This window comes from Chelonia mydas, chromosome 3 (genome assembly GCF_015237465.2).
Source record: "Chelonia mydas isolate rCheMyd1 chromosome 3, rCheMyd1.pri.v2, whole genome shotgun sequence".
NCBI lineage: Eukaryota > Metazoa > Chordata > Testudines > Cheloniidae > Chelonia > Chelonia mydas.
The window spans coordinates 183606222-183627448 of record NC_057851.1 but is presented as its reverse complement, the minus strand read 5'-3'; the positions used below and the strand labels follow the sequence as shown (position 1 = coordinate 183627448).

Sequence of the window (21227 nt, the reverse complement as noted above, 5' to 3'; positions counted from 1 at the left end):
AAGATTCCATGGCCACTCTTAGGTCCCTCTGCGTATATGTACCTGCAAACAAAAGAAAATTTAGCAGAACAAAAACGGCACTGAGAGCTCATCTGGCTTAGTTCTTTGCATACCATTCGCCTTTTGAGCCACCTAAGAAAAGGCCAAGATACCAAAAGAAATGACCACTTACCACGACTGATTCTGTCACCCAGATGTACACTTTATGCAAGCATCAATTTTGATGGTTTGGTCAAGGGTCTGGAATGTCCCCACCTGAGGACTATTCAGCTGCACCATTCCTCCAACATCCCTTCCTCTGGAGACCATTTCTCTTATTTCTGAACTCTGTGGCAGCAGATTATATCCAACAGATGTGTTTTGAAAGCCACAACATCGGATTACTCCATTCGTTTCATCTACATTCCCCTGCTCCTTTTCAGGGGCACATCTCACAATCATTTAATGAGACAGGAATTCATTTCCCTTCTATGCATAGGGGCCATATAAGTGGTCCCAATCCAGCACAGGAGGAAGGGATTCTATTCCAACTATTTTCTGGTCCCCAAAAAGAATCAGGGATGGAGACCATATTAGATTTCAGACTCCTAAGCACCTTTGTGAGATCACAGAAATTCAGGATGGTGACTCTTGCAGCTATAATTCCAGCATTAGATTCTAGGGGTTAGTTTTCAGCCCTCAACCTTCAGGATGCATATCTTTGCATTGCATTTCACTGGTCTTGCAAGAGATACCTTTATTTTACAGTCAGCCAGGACCATTTCCAGTATCAGTGCTTCCCTTCAGCCTCTCCTTTGTCCCGAGAGTTTTCTTAAAGGTCATAGGAGTATAGTAGTAGCCACTCACCTACATTGACTTGGAATAATTGTCTTGCCCTGCCTCGACAATTGTCTGCTCAAGAGCTGGTCGCACAACAACTGTTCTGCAGTGGTACAACTTCATCTCAACATTGAAAAGTCCACTTTGATCCCAGTACAGCAGATGGACTTCATAGGGATGTCTCTGGATGCAGTGGCAGCCAAAGCTTACTGTCCCATCAACAGGTTTATGAGTCTAACAAACCGACCTTTTCCAAGGTCCCAATAAGCCCCCAGAGATGAGCAAGAAGTTGTCTTCAGTTGCTAGGACATATGGTAGCTTGGCAGTGCATATGTCCCTCAGACAGAGAGAAACACCTACAAGATCTCTATCAAGCATTCTTACAACTACAATACCCACCTGCGGAAGTGAAGAAACAGATTGATAGAGCCAGAAGAGTTCCCAGAAGTCACCTACTACAGGACAGGCCTAACAAAGAAAATAACAGAATGCCACTAGCCGTCACCTTCAGCCCCCAACTAAAACCTCTCCAACGCATTATTAAGTATCTTCAACCTATCCTGAAGGATGACCCAACATTCTCACAAATCTTGGGAGACAGGCCAGTCCTTGCCTACTGACAGCCCCCCAACCTGAAGCAAATACTCACCAGCAACCACATACCACACAACAGAACCACTAACCCAGGAACCTATCCTTGCAACAAAGCCCGTTGCCAACTGTGCCCACATATCTATTCAGGGGACACCATCACAGGGCCTAATAACATCAGCCACACTATCAGAGGCTCATTCACCTGCACATCCACCAATGTGATATATGCCATCATGTGCCAGCAGTGCCCCTCTGCCATGTACATTGGTCAAACTGGACAGTCTCTACGTAAAAGAATAAATGGACACAAATCAGATGTCAAGAATTATAACATTCATAAACCAGTCAGAGAACACTTCAATCTCTCTGGTCACGCGATTACAGACATGAAAGTTGCGATATTACAACAAAAAAACTTCAAATCCAGACTCCAGTGAGAGACTGCTGAATTGGAATTCATTTGCAAATTGGATACAATTAACTTAGGCTTGAATAGAGACTGGGAGTGGCTAAGTCATTATGCAAGGTAACCTGTTTCCCCTTGTTTTTTCCTACCCCGCCCCCCCCCTCCTCAGACGTTCTTATTAAACCCTGGATTTTGCTGGAAATGGCCCACCTTGATTATCATACACATTGTAAGGAGAGTGGTCACTTTAGATAAGCTGTTAGCAGCAGGAGAGTGGGGTGGGGGGAGGTATTTTTTCATGCTTTGTGTGTATAAAAAGATCATCTACACTTTCCACAGTATGCATCCGATGAAGTGCGCTGTAGCTCACGAAAGCTTATGCTCAAATAAATTGGTTAGTCTCTAAGGTGCCACAAGTACTCCTTTTCTTTTTTCATTTATGTTTAAGTACTCTTATTTTTTTTAATAAGGTAATATTTAAAGAATATCAATGCTGTGTATTTTTCTGATTTTTTCCCTTCTCTAAAATACATAAAAATGTCTTCTAGATTCACACATATATATCACTTCAATGTATTGCTTAATAGAAATAATGGACAGTCATGAAGAGGAGAATATAAAACATGACATATTAAGAAAGATTACCTTAACCTAATGTTTATTTTGTTTGTTTTAGGCAGTAGAAGAGCTGTTTAACCTCATGCAGCTGTTTGTAGCTCAGAGGCCAGATATGAGAGAAGAGGAGATAGAAGACATAAAGCAATTTAAGAAAACAACCATAAGCTGCTATCTGCGCTGCTTAGATGGACGGTCTTGTTGGACTACTTTAATAAGGTATTACAATACTGAAATGTTAGTGAGGCAGCTTAATCCTTTTCAGTTTAAAAAAAAACAAAAAAAATCACTTTTTAGAATTTGAAATATCGTAAATTATTCTTCAGTATAGTTTAGTTTATTATATACACTTTTTGAAAAAATCTATGATACTGTCTTTATAAAAGTCACATACAAAACAGTAAAGTTGTAGTTTGTCTCTGAAATACAGAAATTGTCTCTTTATACATAAAAACCTATTGTGCATGAAAATAATAATTTAATTTATAAGTTCCCACCATGCAAGGAACTAAATAAATATAATAAATATCAGTAATTTAAAAAAATAAACATATATTATTATTGTTATTCAAAACGAAATGTTAGAAAGCCATAACAAAGTGGTATCATTAAAACATTTTCTTTGACATAAAGCCTAGAAATTCCGTAGTAAAGCTGAAACTTCATTCTGTATCTTAACCCACCCTATTTTGCATAGCTTGGTGAGCATGTACAATGTGACAATTTATCCACCCTTGCAAAATTGTGAGGCACGAGTAAGGTAGAAATGGTGGCTTTGTGGGCAGAGTTTCTGCATTATCTGAGATTATTTCATACATCAAATCTACAAAGAGTTTAAAGTTTTTAGGTGCATCTTTTTCTAACTTTAGTTCTGTGTTGAATATGTGAAACTCGTGATTTTTTTCCATTTTATTTATGGATATGACCATAAAATGGCTGCGTCACATAGGTCACATCACTGGGAGTGTAAACCCAGTAACAGATAGGCTGGAATGTTCTTGTGAGAAGAGAAAATCTCCTTTACTCCCCTGAGGGCATATTTGTAGTCATCTGTTTTAGCATGGAAGCAGATACTCCGCATAATTGGATGCTCAAACTTAGTAGAAATATTAGTGTGTAATTATTATTTTTTGTAAATACTCTGGTGTAATGCTTTATTTTCCATGGAAAATACCCTGGAAACCATTGTTTAAGTGAAAGAAATGGTAGCACTTAGAAGCTGTATGCATAAGCTTACATAGGAAGGAACATGTATGTAAATAAGAAGAAGAGGGGGTGTTCAATATATGATGAGAACAAGAACTATTCCCTAAATTATTTTAAAACTCAGTACTGCTTTTAGTGTACAGTTGCACCCTTAATTTGAGTGCTCAGTTAAATGCTCAACTGGCCAGGCAAAATCCTTTATTTCTAGTTATATGCTTAAATGGCTCTTTCAGAAATATTTCTACTCATTTGCATTCTCAAATATGTGCTTAATTGCACCTTACCCTGCACTTAAAATGCATTTTTTTTAAAAAGCTTAAACCTTCATCTTTGAATGGATTGTTCTCTTTAGCTTTTTAATATTTTCAAGCCATTACTTGTTAAAACAACTTTGGAGAGAATCTTCATAAAATACTTTTTGAAGAGATATTCTTGTATTAAAAAGATGGAAGTTGGTACTATGTCCATCAAAGCAGTGAGTTTTAGAAGTATGTTTGGCACAACTAGGAACACTTCTAAACTAATAAAGTGAAAGGACTAAAGGTGATAATTGTATTCATTTCATTTTCTCCTGATCTGTGCTTATACCTCAAAATACAATTTCACTAATGCTAAATTTAATAATTTTAAGACTTTGTGAGAATTATGAAAAACTGGTATCTTAAGCATGTTTTTTTAAGTGTTTCTTTCTTTTCTAGTGCCTTCAGAATATTATTAGAATCCGATGAAGACAGACTTCTTGTTGTGTTTAATAGAGGCTTAATCCTGATGACTGAGGTAAATATTTCATTGTCACTTAGTTCAAATGAGCATCTTCCTTTCCCATTGACTCATCATCTGAGAGGATAGGTGGGTCTCATCACTTCCTTATTGCTAAATATGCTTGCTTTAAGTATTTTTTTAAATACAGTATCAGCCATTTTAAAATTACCTAAAAAAGGGAAGAGGGGTGATTAAATCCTAGGATACTTATAAAACCATCTTAAAGTGTTCATCATTAGCTAATTGATCTCAGAAGTTTGAATTTCCCAGTGATGACAATGTTAATAACAAAAGCTATATAAAGACCTAAACAAATCTTTTCTTTTTTTAAAGAAATCATAAAATCAAAACTCTGCAATACTATAAAACCCATGTAAATTTTTAAAACTGATATAAAAGTAAACCTACTAAGCTATATTTGCGCTGACATTTTTGCTGCTTGCCTTTTATCTCTTAGAAATGTTTAGATGTAAGAAATTTGAGCTAACAAATTTATGAACCAAACTCTCTCTCTGTCTATTTCTATATCAAACTTGTTTTTATGGGGGAGGTTTTGGCACAGGACATTACAAAGATATGTCTAGAAATAAAGCATAACTAGATTTGTTGCTTAACAGCTAGGTTCACCTTCTAGTTGAAGGGTGCTTCATGCAGAAAGGCTAACACTGGACCCAATACAACTCCATTAAAGGCACTGGAAGCTGGATAAGGCCACAGTGTGGTATAAGCAATGTTTTGTCTGAGCTGCTCTTAAACTTGTAACTGTTGTACTATATTATAGACCATATGCTGTCACTGTCTGCTGAAGGTGTTTTTATATGTTAAATAAACAGCATTAAGAATCTTCCACGTCAGCAGAATAGATTTCCTCACTGCAGAGGGTTGACAGTGTATCCTGAATCTTTCTCCTGGTATAAATATAGATCATAATTAAGGTATTGCATTATATTTTGAGGGAGATTAATATTATAAATAGTATTTCCTTATCTGTTCGATGTTTGAAACATAATTGGCATTCAAGCAGAGTAAACATCTTCTCAAATACCTTTTCTGCCAAAATCCTTGCAATATTGTGTATTGCCAGCAATATGAGTATTCTATACCACTACAATTTCTCTAAGTCAAAAATCCCCAGAAGATGCTTTTGTTAAAGCAGTAGTAATAATTCAGCTGACATAGAATTTTATATTGTATGTCTGTAAGCACTGCACATAAACGTAACTAGAATATATGATTATTCTGTAGCCATTGTTTTCTGAAACAAATGTCCCTTTCCCACGCCTCCTTAATAGAACTTTTTAACTAGACAAATTGATTGGGATTAAAGATTTGTAAAATTTTATGTGTTTTGGGCTATACTTGGCTCTTTGGGTTTTAGACTTTAATGTCTCCACCTGCTACTTACGCAGCCTTAAGTAATTGCCTTGAGCCAGAAGTGTTTAGCTTATGCATCTTACAAACTGCATAGGCTATGCATGCACAGATTGCATTCACCTTGAAGCAAATCTCTTCGTTTTACAGATTTTATAAAGTAAGCTGGATGTGTTTGCAAAGCTTTTTGTTTCCTGAATCAGACTGTTTGCATGTACGTGCAGAGTTTGCTCTGTTTTTCAGTAGCATTTTTAAACTCATTTTCCACGGGCACACAGTGAGAAATTTCTGATTGCTCTAGTATTGGCGAAATTTAGAATGGGATAAAAATCAGTCTTATAACCAAAAGCAAATCACAGTCTAAATCGTGGACAGACTACTGTCTCTCCATAATACCAAACTCTGTACTAGGGCAATGATATTAGAGCACTACTTAAAATTACTTTCTTTGTTCAAAGTTAACTAACTGTTCATTATTTGAACAACCTACTGTATATACTGAATTCTTCTTTGAATAACTTTATATCTGTCAGCATCTATGATCAAACATTTGATACATCTTTCTGTGGTAGTAAAATAAATGTAAAAATAGTATCTGTAGGATTAAATTAGAAATCATAATAAATTTTAATTTGTTAGTATAAACTTTTACTTTCATTTTACTTTCTTTTTTGTAGTCCTTTAACACCTTGCACATGATGTATCATGAGGCCACAGCTTGTCATGTGACTGGAGACCTGGTGGAACTTTTGTCAATATTCCTTTCAGTCCTTAAATCAACACGTCCATATCTTCAGAGAAAAGGTTTGGTAATGATTTTCTTTTATAGAGATTAAAGGCTTTAGTTTGTTTGAACTAATTAATTTTCATTGACAGAAATTCTTTCATAGTTTGTCTCGTGGCTATGTAGCCTTTGGGAATCATCTTTTTCGAGACAGTAACAGTGACTAAATTAATGAAATTATTGAAGTGTTAAAATGTATCTAAAAATAAATAGCATAGTTTTGACAGCAGTAGACCAGTGACAAGTCTTAGGTTTCTAATTTGATTAAGATCATGTTTATAAAATTGATACGATTGTTTTAATTGCTCCATGTTACCATTCTTTCTTTCTTTCTTCAGGAATTAAAAGTTATCAAGAATTTGGGTGACAGATAACTTAGTATCTATATTATGATATAATGCCTGCATCTGTAATTTTCACTCCATGCATCTGAAGAAGTAGTTTTTTACCCACGAAAGCTTATGCCCAAATAAATCTGTTAGTCTTTAAGGTGCCACCGGATTCCTTGTTGTTTTTGTGGATACAGACTAATGCGGCTACCTCCTGATAGGTAACTTAGTATGTTTTTGTATTTGCAGATGTGAAGCAAGCGCTAATCCAGTGGCAGGAGCGAATTGAATTTGCCCATAAACTCTTAACTCTGCTAAATTCTTACAGTCCTTCAGAACTTAGAAATGCTTGCATTGGTAAGTTGTATTAATGCTACTGCAGTCAGGAAAGATTCTTGCCAGATAACTAAATTAAAATTAAAATTCAGAAACAGTTCTATATTATGAATATTTATGAATGTTCTGCACATTGGATTTGTTAATTTTTTGACATTAATAAAATTGTTTGTTTTCCCAATAATCTTACTAATCCTTGTATATCAAGAATAAAATTAATATTTGGGATTTGTTAGGCATCATTTTATATTATTCATCTAGCTTGTTTAAAAGCCAGGTGCCTGATTCTATTCTCGCTTATACTAGTGTGAATCAGGAATAACTCTGTTGAAATCAGTAGATTTTCTACAGTGTTAGTAAAATCAGAATCAAGTCCCAGATCTTTAATTTAGCATCCACAGGGTAACTAAATTAATATTTAAACTTAGTGGGAAAACTCATTTATTGTGAAGCACAGAAACCTCGTTACTCTGAGTAAGAACTCCCTGTGTCCATTTCTATACCCCATTTACTAAAAAATGCAACAATAAAAGTAAAAAGACATGTTAAATAGCTTTTAAAAGTACTGGGCTATGATGTTTCTTGCTTCTTGGTTCCTGGTGGGGTGTTTAACTTGTAGGAATGGACGTCATACCAAGAAAGTCTTTTCTTCTTGCATTAGCAGACTTCTTCTGAAAGGCTTTATCTGATTTTTTTAAGGAGTAGAATCTGCATTTTTTTTCTTGTTTGTGAAGGCCTAACCCACTGTCCAAATTAAACCTATTTTTAATGTAATTTGTATGCCTTTTCCTGTTACTTTGAGTGCCCTTGTCATTGTCGTCCTGGCTGCTGCTGGTTGCCATTTTCCAGGCGTCAGACCTGATATGGTAAAGAAGAAGCAAAGAGGGTAATTTTCTTGAGCTTCTACTTCCTACAATTTGACACCCCTCTTATTGGTTGATAAGGGAAAGTTGATATAACACTGATTAGGTTTTCTTCTCGTGGTAGAGGTGAAGGAACCTTGATTAATTCAGGTGTTTTCACGTTAAATTTTGTTCACTTAAAGCCTGCCTCCACAATGTGCACTAGCAAAAGTAATCCAAATAGATCAGGTTTGCAGATGCATGAGCTATAAGTCATGTTTACCCTTAAGAAATAACTTTGTGTAATAGCAAAACCAACTTCTCATTTGTAGATGTCCTCAAGGAGCTTGTGCTTTTAAGCCCTCATGATTTCCTGCACACTTTGGTTCCATTTCTGCAGCATAACCATTGTACATACCACCACAGTAATATTCCAAGTATGTATTTCTAATTGTTGTATTTTACAGTTGAATTTCAGTACAATTGATTTTTGTGTGCATTGGGGGTGGCTAGTGTTGACCTTTTTAATTCATTATTATTTTGTTCTAATTTACACTACAGTGTCTCTTGGACCTTATTTCCCCTGTCGTGAAAATCTGAAATTAATAGGAGGGAAAAGTAATATCCGTCCTCCTCGTCCTGAACTTAATATGTGCCTCTTGCCTACGATGATGGAAGCCAGCAAGGTATGGACATAGGGAAACCTATTTTCCTGTCAGTGGCATTACATATTTGTAGCTTGTAAAGAAAACGTAATTTTAAGTGCTTTCAAAATGATGCCTTGTACAATGTGTTTACCCACTAACTTACTGTGTAAGCAAATTTTAAAAACTGTACTTACGTAATTTAAAATTATCCTCAGTGGGTTTGAATTATGTGGTGGTGCCTGTCCCCAAAATGATATAATATTATGAGTTTCCCTTACAAATATTTATGTAGTGTATGAGCCCACATTTTATAATTAATAATTCTTTAGCATTAAGAGCCAGTTTTAAAAGAAGTCTCTAAAATTGCACCGACCATCTTTCTTGCTAATATTTTTGCATATGTATTTTTCATGTGTGTTTTTTCATTAAATGGTGTTTGCATGCATGAGTCTCAGATACTTAGATTTCTAACTATCTGTGCATGCCAGTGCTTGAGCATTTAAATGCAAAAATTTGGATGCAGAAATTATATGTGAAAACTTTGGAATGCAAAACTGCAGACCTGATTTTATTGATTGAGCTATATATGCCTTCGAAAATTTGTTTCTTCTTCAAGTGATTGCTCATATCAGTTCCAAATAGGTGTGTGCGTGCCGTGTGCACAGTCATCAGAAAGTTTTTCCTTTAGCAGCACCCATCGGGTCGGCTGTGGAGCCCCCTGGAGTGGCGCCTCCATGGTGCTCAATATATGACCCCGCCGACCCAGTGCCTCCTCAGTTCCTTCTTACCACCAGTGACGGTCATTGGAACTGTGGCGACTTGCTTAGCAAGTTCTCCTCTCATTCTCCTAGCTTTCAGTTTGCGTTAGTTTTATTTGTAGTTAGTTAGTGTTAGTAGTTTTAGACATTGGGTGTGGGGGTTTCCTCTCCACCCTGACTGCCTATCTCCCCTTGGGGACACAGGGCATGCCTTGGTTCCAAGGGTTCAAATCCTGCAATAAGCCCATGCCAACGGGCATCCCCGATGAGACTTGTCTAAAGTGTCTGGGGGAGACGCACCAGGCCGATAGGTGCAGGATTTGTAAAGGGTTTCGCCCTAGAATAAAAATGGAGTGGGACTGCCGTTTAAAGCATCTCCTTATAGAGGCAGCTCTCAGTCTGCAATTCACCTTGGCGCAGCAAGACACAGCACCAAGTTCATCGGTGCAGAGCGTTCTGGCATCTGTGGTAGATGTGGCACCATGGAAGGTCTCGGGACATAGGGACCTGCGGCACTGCTGCCAAAGCCAACAGGCACAGTCCGGCACTGATCCCATTCCCTTGCGCTGCAGGAGCAGCACCAGAAGCAGGGTAGGAGTGGATCTCTGCCTTCAAGAGCCACTCCCTTGGAGTCGGCCACTGGGGCGCGTCCCAGGGAGGAGCACCCAGTACCGTGACCTTTGGAACCAGCACCGTCGACTTCTGCTCCGCAAAGGGGATGGTTGAGTCCAGTACCTTTGGACTCCCTAAGTGGAAGAGGAGGGGATGCCATGCACCCCAGACACAGCACACCATGGGGAGAAGGTGACCAGCCCTCTGTGGAGAAAGAAGTGGTTCAGGACTATTTAGAAAAGCTGGACATGCACAAGTCCATGGGGCCGGATGCATTGCATCCGAGAGTGCTAAAGGAGTTGGCGGATGTGATTGCAGAGCCATTGGCCATTATCTCTGAAAACTCATGGCGATCGGGGGAAGTCCCGGATGACTGGAAAAAGGCTAATGTAGTGCCCATCTTTAAAAAAGGGAAGAAGGAGGATCCTGGAAACTACAGGCCAGTCAGCTTCACCTCAGTCCCTGGAAAAATCATGGAGCAAGTCCTCAAGGAATCAATTCTGAAGCACTTAGAGGAGAGGAAAGTGATCAGGAACAGTCAGCATGGATTCACCAAGGGCAAGTCATGCCTGACTAATCTAATTGCCTTCTATGATGAGATAACTGGTTCTGTGGATGAAGGGAAAGCAGTTGACGTGTTGTTCCTTGACTTTAGCAAAGCTTTTGACGCTGTCTCCCACAGTATTCTTGCCAGCAAGTTAAAGAAGTATGGGCTGGATGAATGGACTATAAGGTGGATAGAAAGCTGGCTAGATTGTCGGGCTCAACGGGTAGTGATCAACGGCTCCATGTCTAGTTGGCAACCGGTATCAAGTGGAGTGCCCCAAGGGTCGGTCCTGGGGCTGGTTTTGTTCAATATCTTCATAAATGATCTGGAGGATGGCATGGATTGCACCCTCAGCAAGTTTGCAGATGACACTAAACTGGGAGGAGAGGTAGATACGCTGAAGGGTAGGGATAGGATACAGAGGGACCTAGACAAATTGGAGGATTGGGCCAAAAGAAATCTGATGAGGTTCAACAAGGACAAGTGCAGAGTCCTGCACTTAGGACGGAAGAATCCCATGCACTGCTACAGACTAGGGACCGAATGGCTTGGCAGCAGTTCTGCAGAAAAGGACCTAGGGGTTACAGTGGACGAGAAGCTGGATATGAGTCAACAGTGTGCCCTTGTTGCCAAGAAGGCCAATGGCATTTCGGGCTGTATAAGTAGGGGCATTGCCAGCAGATCGAGGGACGTGATCGTTCCCCTCTATTCGACATTGGTGAGGCCTCATCTGGAGTACTGTGTCCAGTTTTGGGCCCCACACTACAAGAAGGATGTGGAAAAATTGGAAAATGTCCAGCGAAGGGCAACAAAAATGATTAGGGGACTGGAACACATGACTTATGAGGAGAGGCTGAGGGAACTGGGATTGTTTAGTCTACGGAAAAGAAGAATGAGGGGGGATTTGATAGCTGCTTTCAACTACCTGAAAGGGGGTTCCAAAGAGGATGGCTCTAGACTGTTCTCAGTGGTAGCAGATGACAGAACAAGGAATAATGGTCTCAAATTGCAGTGGGGGAGGTTTAGGTTCGATATTAGGAAAAACTTTTTCACTAAGAGGGTGGTGAAACACTGGAATGCGTTACCTAGGGAGGTGGTGGAATCTCCTTCTTTGGAATTTTTTAAGGTCAGGCTTGACAAAGCCCTGGCTGGGATGATTTAGTTGGGGATTGGTCCTGCTTTGAGCAGGGGGTTGGACTAGATGACCTCCTGAGGTCCCTTCCAACCCTGATATTCTATGATCATTCAAGGCCTCAGGCAGTACCCGACCACTACAGCAAGGGGATGCCTGAGTCTCCTTGGCCACATGGCAGCCTGCACTTACGTGGTCTGGGATTCCACACTGAGGCTCAGGCCACTCCAGGTGTGGCTCGCTTCGACTTATCTCCCGGGGTGTGACAGCCTGAACTCTGGTCACGGTGCTGGAGCAAGTACTCAAGTCCCTCCAATGGTGACTCGACCCTCCGACAGTGTGCGAAGGAGTCCCCTTCAACAACCTCCAACCCTCCTTGTCCCTGGTAACGGATGGGTCAGCTCTGGGATGGGGCGCGCATTTAGGAGACCTCCAAACACAGGGCCAATAGTCGCAGGATGAGCTGTCTCTCCGTATCAATATCAAGGAGCTGAGGGCAGTGCGGCTAGCATGCCAAACCTTTCAGGCCCGACTCCCAAGGTTATGATGGACAACACCACTGCCATGTTTTACATCAACAAGCAGGGTGGATCCTGTTCCTCTCCCCTGTGTCAGTAAGCCCTCCAGCTATGGGAGTTCTACATAGCCCATTCCATTCACTTGGAAGCATCCTCTCTACCAGGAGTTCAGAGTGCATTGGCAGACCACCTCAGCAGGTCCTTCCACAATCAGGAGTGGTCCATCCGGCCACATGTCATACACTCCATCTTCCAAAGGTGCGGGTTTCCCCAGATCAATCTGTTCGCTACCTGGAGCAACAGAAATTGCCCAAAGTTTCCTGCCTGTTTTTTATCCTAAGCCTCATGCCAGTGGCCATGAGCAGAGGCTGCACTCCCTGGATGTACGGCCGGCGCTAGCTTTCTACATCGAATGTATTAAGCCATTCAGGAAGTCAAACCAGTTGCCCATAGTGGTGGCAGACCGGATGAAAGGTCTCCCGGTCTACCATCTCAAAGAATATCTTCCTGGCTCATGTCCTGCATCAGCACGTAGTATGAGGTGTCCAAGGTACCAGCCCTGGCACTTACAGCACAGGCCTCATTGGCAGTGTTCCTAGCCCAGGTTCTGATACAAGAAATCTGCAGGGCAGCAACTTGGTCCTGTACGCATACGTTCCTCTCTCATTATGCCATCATTCAGCATGCCAGAGATGATGCAGTTTTTGGCGGAGCGGTGTCCCAGTCAGTGATTCCATAACTCCAACCCCACCACCTAGGTAAGGCTTGGGAATCACCTAATTGGAATTGATATGAGCAATCACTCGAAGAAGAAAAAATGTTTACTCACCTTCTCATAACTTGTTCTGCAAGTGATGTAGCTCATACCCATTCCAAACCCGCCCACCTTCCCCTCTGTCAGAATAACAAGCAAGAAGGAACTGAGGGGGCGCCGGGTCGGCAGGGTCACAAATTGAGCGCCAAGGAGGTGGCACTCCAGGGGGCTCCACAGCCGACCCAATGGGTGCTGCTAGGGGAAAACTTTACAACTGCTGTGCATGCGGTGTGCACACACCTAATTGGAATGGATATGAGCAACACATCTCAAAGAACAAAAGTTACGAGAAGGTGAGTAACCGTGTTTTCTGGAAATTTATCTAGAAATAGGGCCCTACCAAATTCACGGTCCATTTTGGTCAATTTCACGGTCATAGGATTTTTAAAATAATAAATTTCATTATTTCAGCTGTTTAAATCTGAAATTTCACAGTATTGTAATTGTAGGGCTCCTGACCCAAAAAGGAGTTGTGTGTGTGTGGGGGGCGGGGGGGTTGCAAGGTTATTGTAGCGGGGGTTGCGGTACCGCTACCCTTACTTCTGCACTGCTGCTGGAAGCAGCACTGTCTTTTAAAGCTGAGCAGTTGGAGAGCAGCATCTCTTGGCCAGGAGCCCAGCTCTGAAGGCAGAGCTGCCCCCAGCAGCAGCACAGAAGTAAAGATGGCCTGGTATGGTATTGCCACCCTTACTTCTGTGCTGCTGCCTGCTGCCACTGTCTGGCTGCCCAGCTCTGAAGTCAGCGCAGAAGTAAGGTTGGCAATATCATGACCCCCGCCTCAGGGCTGGCCTTACCATGAGGTGAACTGAGGCAGCTGCCTCAGGTGCCAGACTGTGGGGGGGGCACCACTAGGACCCAGAGTGTAGAAAATTGTCTGCTGCTGGTGCATATGTATTCTCTCTCCTCTAGATGCACAGAAATGGTGAAGTGCTGTGCTAGAGGAAGGAGAGCACAAGAGACATAACAGGCAGGTAGGAGAAAAGGTGAGAGGGAATAACAGAATGCAGCAGGAGCTGCAGGGAGAGAGAGGAGGAGGAGCCTCTTATGTACCTCTCTAGCACCCTCAGGAGCCTGAACTGATTAGCACCGGCTTCTCAGGGAGCTTCCTGTTTCCTGCTGCTTCCCTGAACCCACTTGAGGAGAACAGGCAGTCAACTGAAGTAGTAGGAGCCAGTTAGGCCCTTAAGACGCTGATATCTTCCCTCACTCAGGCCCTGGTACCAGCCTGCTTATTTGTCCCCTTCAATTGAGTGTTGAGAGCCACTATAGCTGGCACAGAACAGCAGTCATGAATGAAAGAAGAAAACGCCCCTCTGGGGCAGTATTCAGAAAAAGAAAGAAATCAAAGGAAGCATTTCTATCTAAGCAGGAAGGAGCTCTCCTGAGATACATAGACACAAATGTTCACGGTGAGCCTTCCCGCCCCAGTGAGGATGTGAGTGGTGAGCAGATGCCATTGTGAGAATGCTTGCTACCCAAAACCTAGCAATGGAAACTTCCTTAGAATTGTGGAGCTGATGGCTGAGTTTGATGCTGTACTCCAGGAGCATCTAAGAAAAGTCACCACCCAAGAAATGTACATACACCACTATCTTGGAAAAACAATTCAAAATGAGATCATACAGTTACTGGCAACACAAGTCAAACAGAAGATTGTGGCAGATATGAAGTCAGCAAGATATTACTCTGTTATTCTGGACTGCACATCTGACATCAGCCGTACGGGACAGATGACTTTAATGGTGCGTTTTGTAACAACAACAGAACCTAGTGAAAATGTCCCTGCAATGGTGACTGTCAGAGAGCATTTTTTAGAATTTATTGACATTGATGATACTACAGGAGCTGGTATGACAAATGTGCTTTTTAAAAAGCTGGAAGATATGGGAATTGCGATAGCTGACATGAGAGATCAGGGCTACGATAATGGTGCCAACATGAGAGGAAAGAACAGAGGAGTGCAGACACTGATCCGAGAGTTAAACCCTTGAGCTTTTTTTGTCCCATGCAGTTCTCATTCATTGAACTTGGTGGTCAGTGATGCAGCATCAGCTTCTAGTGAGGCTGCTGAATTTTTTAATGTAATTCAAAGCATCTATGTATTTTTCTCTGCATCAACTCATCGACGGCAAATTTTGAAGCAACATCTGGGAACATCCTCTCTGACACTGAAACCACTGAGTGCCACAGGATGGGAAAGTCGAGTGGAGGCGATAAAGCCTATCAAACACCAAATTGGGAAGATAGATGATGCCATAGTTGCCATTATGGAGGATAATGCTATGACAGGAACTGTTCGTGGGAGAACAGTGGCAGAGGGAAATGGAATCACCAGAAACATACATAACTTCAAATTTCTGTGTGGATTAGTGTTGTGGCATGACATACTGTTTGAAATAAATGTTGTAAGCAAGAGACTCCAAGGTGTTGACCTTGCTATATCTGGAGCAATGGAACAACTGGACGAAGCAAAGTCCCACCTACAGTGTCACCAGTCAGATGAGGGATTTCAAAACGTTCTGAAGAGTGCACAGAAGTTGGCGGAGGCACTGCACGCTGAAACTATTTTCCCACCCATTCAAGAATACAAGAGTCACCGAAGAAGAAGATATTTTGATTACAAGGCACGGGATAATCCCACAAGAGACCCCAAACAACAATTCAAAGTTGAATTCTTTAACCAGGTGCTAGATTGTGCAATACAGTCAGTTGAAGAACGTTTCATGCAGCTCAAGGAACACAGCAGTATATTTGGGATGTTGTATGATATTCCAAAACTCCTCACTATACCTGAAGAAGGCCTACACCAGCAATGCAGGGCACTAGAGACAGTGATGACATGCACAATATTGATGCAAGTGATTTAGGTGATGAACTGAAAGCCCTTTCAAGATACCTTTCAGCAGGATCAACTCCAAAGGCTGTTCTGGAATACATGAGCACAAATAAGATGACCACCCTCTTTCCAAATGCTTTTGTTGCTCTGCGCATACTTCTGACACTTCTTGTAACAGTTGCCAGTGGAGAACGCAGCTTCTCCAAGCTGAAGTTAAATAAAAACACATCTATGCTCCACAATGACACAGGAGAGGCTGGTCGGCCTTGCAACATTCTCAGTAGAGCATGAGCTGGCCCAACCTGTGGACCTTCAGGAAGCAGTTCAGATCTTTGCAACCAAGAAGGCATGGAAAGCACCACTTTGATTATTCAAACGGATAAAAATGCCAGTGTTTACTATGCAGACAAGAAAAGTTACATTTGCTGTTCAGGCGTTTGACAGTTAAGTGTTATTTTTGAACAAGGCATTTTAAGTTGTTAGTTCTCCTTTATTGGGGTAGGTAGCAGAGCAGTACCATGAGAGGAGTAGAACAGGAAGAAGGCAGAATTGAGACCTTTCAAAGTTTTGGTCCAAGCGAGGGAGCATGGGGGTGTCATTTGAGCTCCCCGCCTCAGGTACCAGAACGTTGTAGGCCGCCCCGCCCCACCTAAAATAACCTTGTAACCCCCGTGCAACTCCCTTTTGGGTCAGAATCGCAATTTGAGAAGCACTGGTCGACCCCATGAAATCGGATAATATAGGGTAAGAGCACACAAAAGACCAGACTTCACTTTCTGTGACATGTTTTTCATGGCAGTGAATTTGTTAGGGCCCTATCTATAAAACTGACTTTAAAGTACATTTTGGGTGTTGCAAAAAGATATTAATCTGATTATTGATATGCCCTTTAAAAACTGAAAAATAGTATTTTATGCATTTAAATGTATGTACACTGATCTGCAAATTAACATCTAATTTTATTCACATCACATCTATTTTGAGTTAGTCTCAGAAATTCTCATCCAGTTTTACAGCAGTATATTATTAAATGCATTGAAAACTTATGGCTCTGAATAAGCTTATTAACTAAATTTTTAAATGTCATGTAGTTGCCCAGTTGCTTAATTTAAGCTAATCTATTTATAAATTGTCGTCTTAAATCTTCAGGGTAAAGATGATGTTTATGATCGTATGCTTCTAGACTACTTCTTTTCGTACCATCAGTTCATCCATCTATTATGTCGAGTTGCAATCAACTGTGAAAAGTTTACCGAAACTTTAGTTAAGATGAGTAAGTATGGCAGTTAAACAGACTTCCTTAGCCATTGAGGTGTTTTGTAGTGGCAATTATGAGACAACTGTGTACTTACTTTTAAAAATTTAATTTAGTATATTGATAGTCAATGGGGTTTAGGCTCCAAAATGCTTAAATCCCTTTTGAAAATTAGATTTAGGCTCATGAATCAGTTATGTATTGCAAAGCTGAGCACAGCAATACCTAAATATCTTTAAAAATCTAGACATTAATCCTCAGCCTTGCTGAGACTGCTAACAAGTGTGCCAATTAGTGCCAGCTCTGACAGTGGTTTCTGGGATGTGGACATCTCATCTGTGCAGTAATAGCTGAATTGAGACCACCAATTCATTTTACATAAGCAACCAAAAAGCCATCAGAGGGCACCAACTCTGTCACTATATATACCTGGGCCTGCTTCTAGTTAGTGAGTTAGGGCCTGATCACACTACAACTTTTAGCTGAGTTTGTACTCAGCTAGTGGAAATGGTTTTTACCTCCACACATGGCAGCTGTGTTTCACCGCTGCCAGAGGCCTAGAATAGCCTTTCTATAACAATTCCAGCACACTGATTTTTTTAGTGCCTGTCTAGCCAGTTCAGTAGTCCTTCTTCATCCCAGCTCTCTCTGTGTAGGACATCCTCTGTGTGTTCATCTTCTGGAATAGCTACTCAGATTTTCCCAGAATACAATATAGTTAGGCAGCATGGTAGGTGTAGATATGCAAACATGGTTATGTTGTCAGGAAAGTTTCTTTGTAACTGGGTAAGAGCTATCTTTCTGACTAGTTACCAAATTATGGAGGTAGTGTGGATTGGCTTTTACAGGTAAGAATTCATTAAGCTATTGAGTCACCCACTCATTCTTTGTTCAAGCCATGAACCACACAGCAACATTACTATTTAGTGTGGGATTTTTTTGCTGAAGTGTTTATCAAGAATGTGTATCCTTTGCTATTGGTCAGTCTGTCACCTAGCCAATGTTTCATTAAGTGTATGTAAATAAAGTTGTGGCTTGAGGTGAAGATGAAGCTTAAGAAATTTCAAATCTGTTTGTTGTGCTCATGCTGCTTTGTGTCTCAAAAAATATGAAAACTGATAAATTGTTCCAGCTAAAGAATTAAAAGAAAACAATATTGAGATCAGATGCTACATTTTTGATTCAGCTGGTAAAAATGTAGAAGGAAGTCCTGTTCTGTAGACTAACTGTACTATAAAAACCATTCTAGATGCTAGACATTTGTGGTCATATGTAATTGGCTTAGGATATAGTCCTCTGAATTTTTATGGTGCTTCAAAACTATTCAGGTCAAAAAATAAATATATCCGACAAAGATCACTTTTAGGTAGTTCTTTATGTCATCAGTTTTGTTTTCTCTTAAAATTTCAGGTGTCCTAGTTGCTTATGAAGGTTTACCGCTTCATCTTGCATTGTTTCCCAAACTTTGGACTGAGCTATGCCAGACTCAGGTAAAATTTAAATGAGTTTGAGAACCAACTGAACAAGAATATTCAGAAGATGTGACAGCTTTAAATTCTTTAAACCTAGTTACTTTTTAAACAGCAATTCATAAGACTAATTACTAATTAATTTCAGTACACTTTAAATTTATTGGGTGGTATTACTTTGTTCACAACTTTAACATTTTTTAAATTAACAATTAGTAACACCTTGTGTTTGTATTGTGACTTTCATCCTGAAGGATCTTTTAAAAAAACAAACAAACAAACAAAAACTAACTGATATGCAGATCATGTATAGCCCTGATCCTGCAAACACTTTTGTATGTTAATAACTTTACACACACGCATAAATATTAGTAGGTTCTGAGCTTGTGCTTGTCGATAGAGATTGCTTTGCTCACCATTAAAATCCAGCCACTTCAGAGCCATAGTGTACCCAAATATCACAATGAAGAGTGCAATATATATATATTTATGTATGTATATAAAAGATCAATAAATCTAATCTGCAGATCTAGAATAGAATTTTTTAATAGCATACAACCATTTCACCCAACAGTTTAGGATAGAGAGTGAAGAATACCATACCCAGTTGAAAGTGCAGGAGGAATTTAGGTAATTAGAATATACTTACCTAAGTTAGAATTTGTCCAGGACACCCATCAGCACTCCTGCGCTTATGTGAAAACAACTACAAACTTTTTTCAAGTAAAGTTTAAAAAAATTAAATCACCCTAGATTACTTGTCGAGTTGCAGACTTGAAGAGATGTATATAACCAAGTTTTAAATCACAAAAATACGCAGTTTATAGTGGAAATGCTGACACAGCGGTAACACTACTCACACAATGGCTACATATGCCCACTTGGGGGATATGGCACCTCTGCATTCAGCTGCAGAATTTTTCTAGTGAGCAGTATGTTTTGGGGCTGCTTTCTCCTTCCCCTCCTTTGCAAAGGATGCCAGGGGTATAAAAGAGGGAGTGGCCCAGCCTGTATCTTTTATTAACCACTGAAGGTGCAGTGAGCTCAAATCACGCCTAGTGTCCTCAATGCTTTTCTTGACAGTTTCTCTTTTGATTTTGCCTTTTGGGGCTATTTTCTTTCTAGTTAGATTAACAGTTAGTTAGCACAGTCTTTCTTCAGTCCAAAAAATAAAGAAGAAACAGTACAGCAACGCTGTAAGGCAAACTGCTATCTGTAAGGTGGCATTGCCATTATATCAACCCTTTTCATGCAACAAAACCCAGCTCTGTTCTATCACTCCACTTAATCACAAGTATCCACAAGATACTTTGCTTTTAAAACAGCATTAAAAAAATTGAGAACGCTGCTATCCTGTTCTTACTGTCCCAGACGTCAAATCATTCATGCAAAAATGTCTGTTTTTAGACTTTGGTCTACAGATAGGTCCTTATCAGTATAACTGATGATACCTTTTCTCCAAGCCTTTGTATGGCCTCCATAAGATTGATTACAAAGGGAAACATGCCTTATTGATGCTATTTACACCTGGGCCATTCGAGATGCAGAAGGTAAAGATAACACATGCTCATCACGAGATTTCTTTCTTGCTTCCCTTACTATCAACAGGGATATTTCCAGATGGAGTAAGATGGTCATCTTGTTCTCAACCCTTTTACAGAATATGGTCACTGTTGGAAATTAAAGCTTCTACCTTAGGGTTCTGGAGTTGAAAACAGTTTGTCTAGCCTGTAAGACTTTCTCCTATTGATCAAGACCAGAGACTCATCTGCCCAAAATACCAATGTCTGTCTTAGGTCTCTGCCAGGTATTATATAAAGGGAAAGTTTATATAATACCTGGCCTGTTCATTACCAAGCCCATCACCCCTTATCTCCAGTTCTACTTCGGGGTCAGACAAAAGCCAGTGTCACTGGCAAAATCCGTTTCTCAGCTGGAATCAGGAATTCCACTACATATTCCCTCTAGTTCCATTGGTTCAGGGGATCTGTCTGCAGATCAGATGAGACTCTGCCAAGATGTTGCAATAACTGTAATAGAATCTTGGCAGTTTGGTTCAAGTGTCCTGTGTCTGATGTTAGCACCACTTTCCAGATTACTAGATCTTTGTGGTAAGGTTGGATTAAGACTCTCCACCTCATCCTGAACTGTCAAGAGTTGACACCCTGACTTCTAGATTTTTGAACATTCCCGAACCATATTTCGAATAGCAGCGTTTGTGATTTCAGCTTCCCTCAGATGCTTGGGACAGTGGGCCTCCCTCACTTTGTAATACCCTAGTTTATTGAAGGATTTCTCCAGGGACCAGTACGGTTACTTACTGCTTTGCCTTCATGACTGCACTAAGGAATCTGGATTTCTTTATTGTTGTGCTGTGAGTATTACAGTAGGTGTTGTTCATTCCAGGGTTATTCCCTGTAGTGTATGTATTTCTTTTCAATTGGAATTGGAGTCTTCTTTCTCAAAGCTCTCTGGATCTCTGGTCTTCTATTGTCAGATTATCATCTGTACCATAAAGTGTAGAAGAGGAATTTCTCATATCCATAGCTACTTCCTGGACTTCGTTAGATACATA

General features: G+C 40.5%; 1 protein-coding gene across 7 annotated transcripts in view; it reads left to right on the top strand.

Moving 5' to 3' along the window:
- Window positions 1-21227, top strand: part of USP34 (ubiquitin specific peptidase 34) — a 270160-nt gene that overhangs the window by 240959 nt on the left and 7974 nt on the right. For all 7 annotated transcript variants that reach the window (XM_037895996.2, XM_037895995.2, XM_043543902.1 and 4 more), the window contains 8 exons: window positions 2496-2653; window positions 4339-4417; window positions 6451-6577; window positions 7136-7243; window positions 8397-8501; window positions 8626-8750; window positions 17078-17201; window positions 18594-18673. In XM_037895996.2, the coding sequence (XP_037751924.1) occupies window positions 2496-2653; window positions 4339-4417; window positions 6451-6577; window positions 7136-7243; window positions 8397-8501; window positions 8626-8750; window positions 17078-17201; window positions 18594-18673 (906 nt within the window). The remainder of the gene's footprint in view (window positions 1-2495; window positions 2654-4338; window positions 4418-6450; window positions 6578-7135; window positions 7244-8396; window positions 8502-8625; window positions 8751-17077; window positions 17202-18593; window positions 18674-21227) is intronic.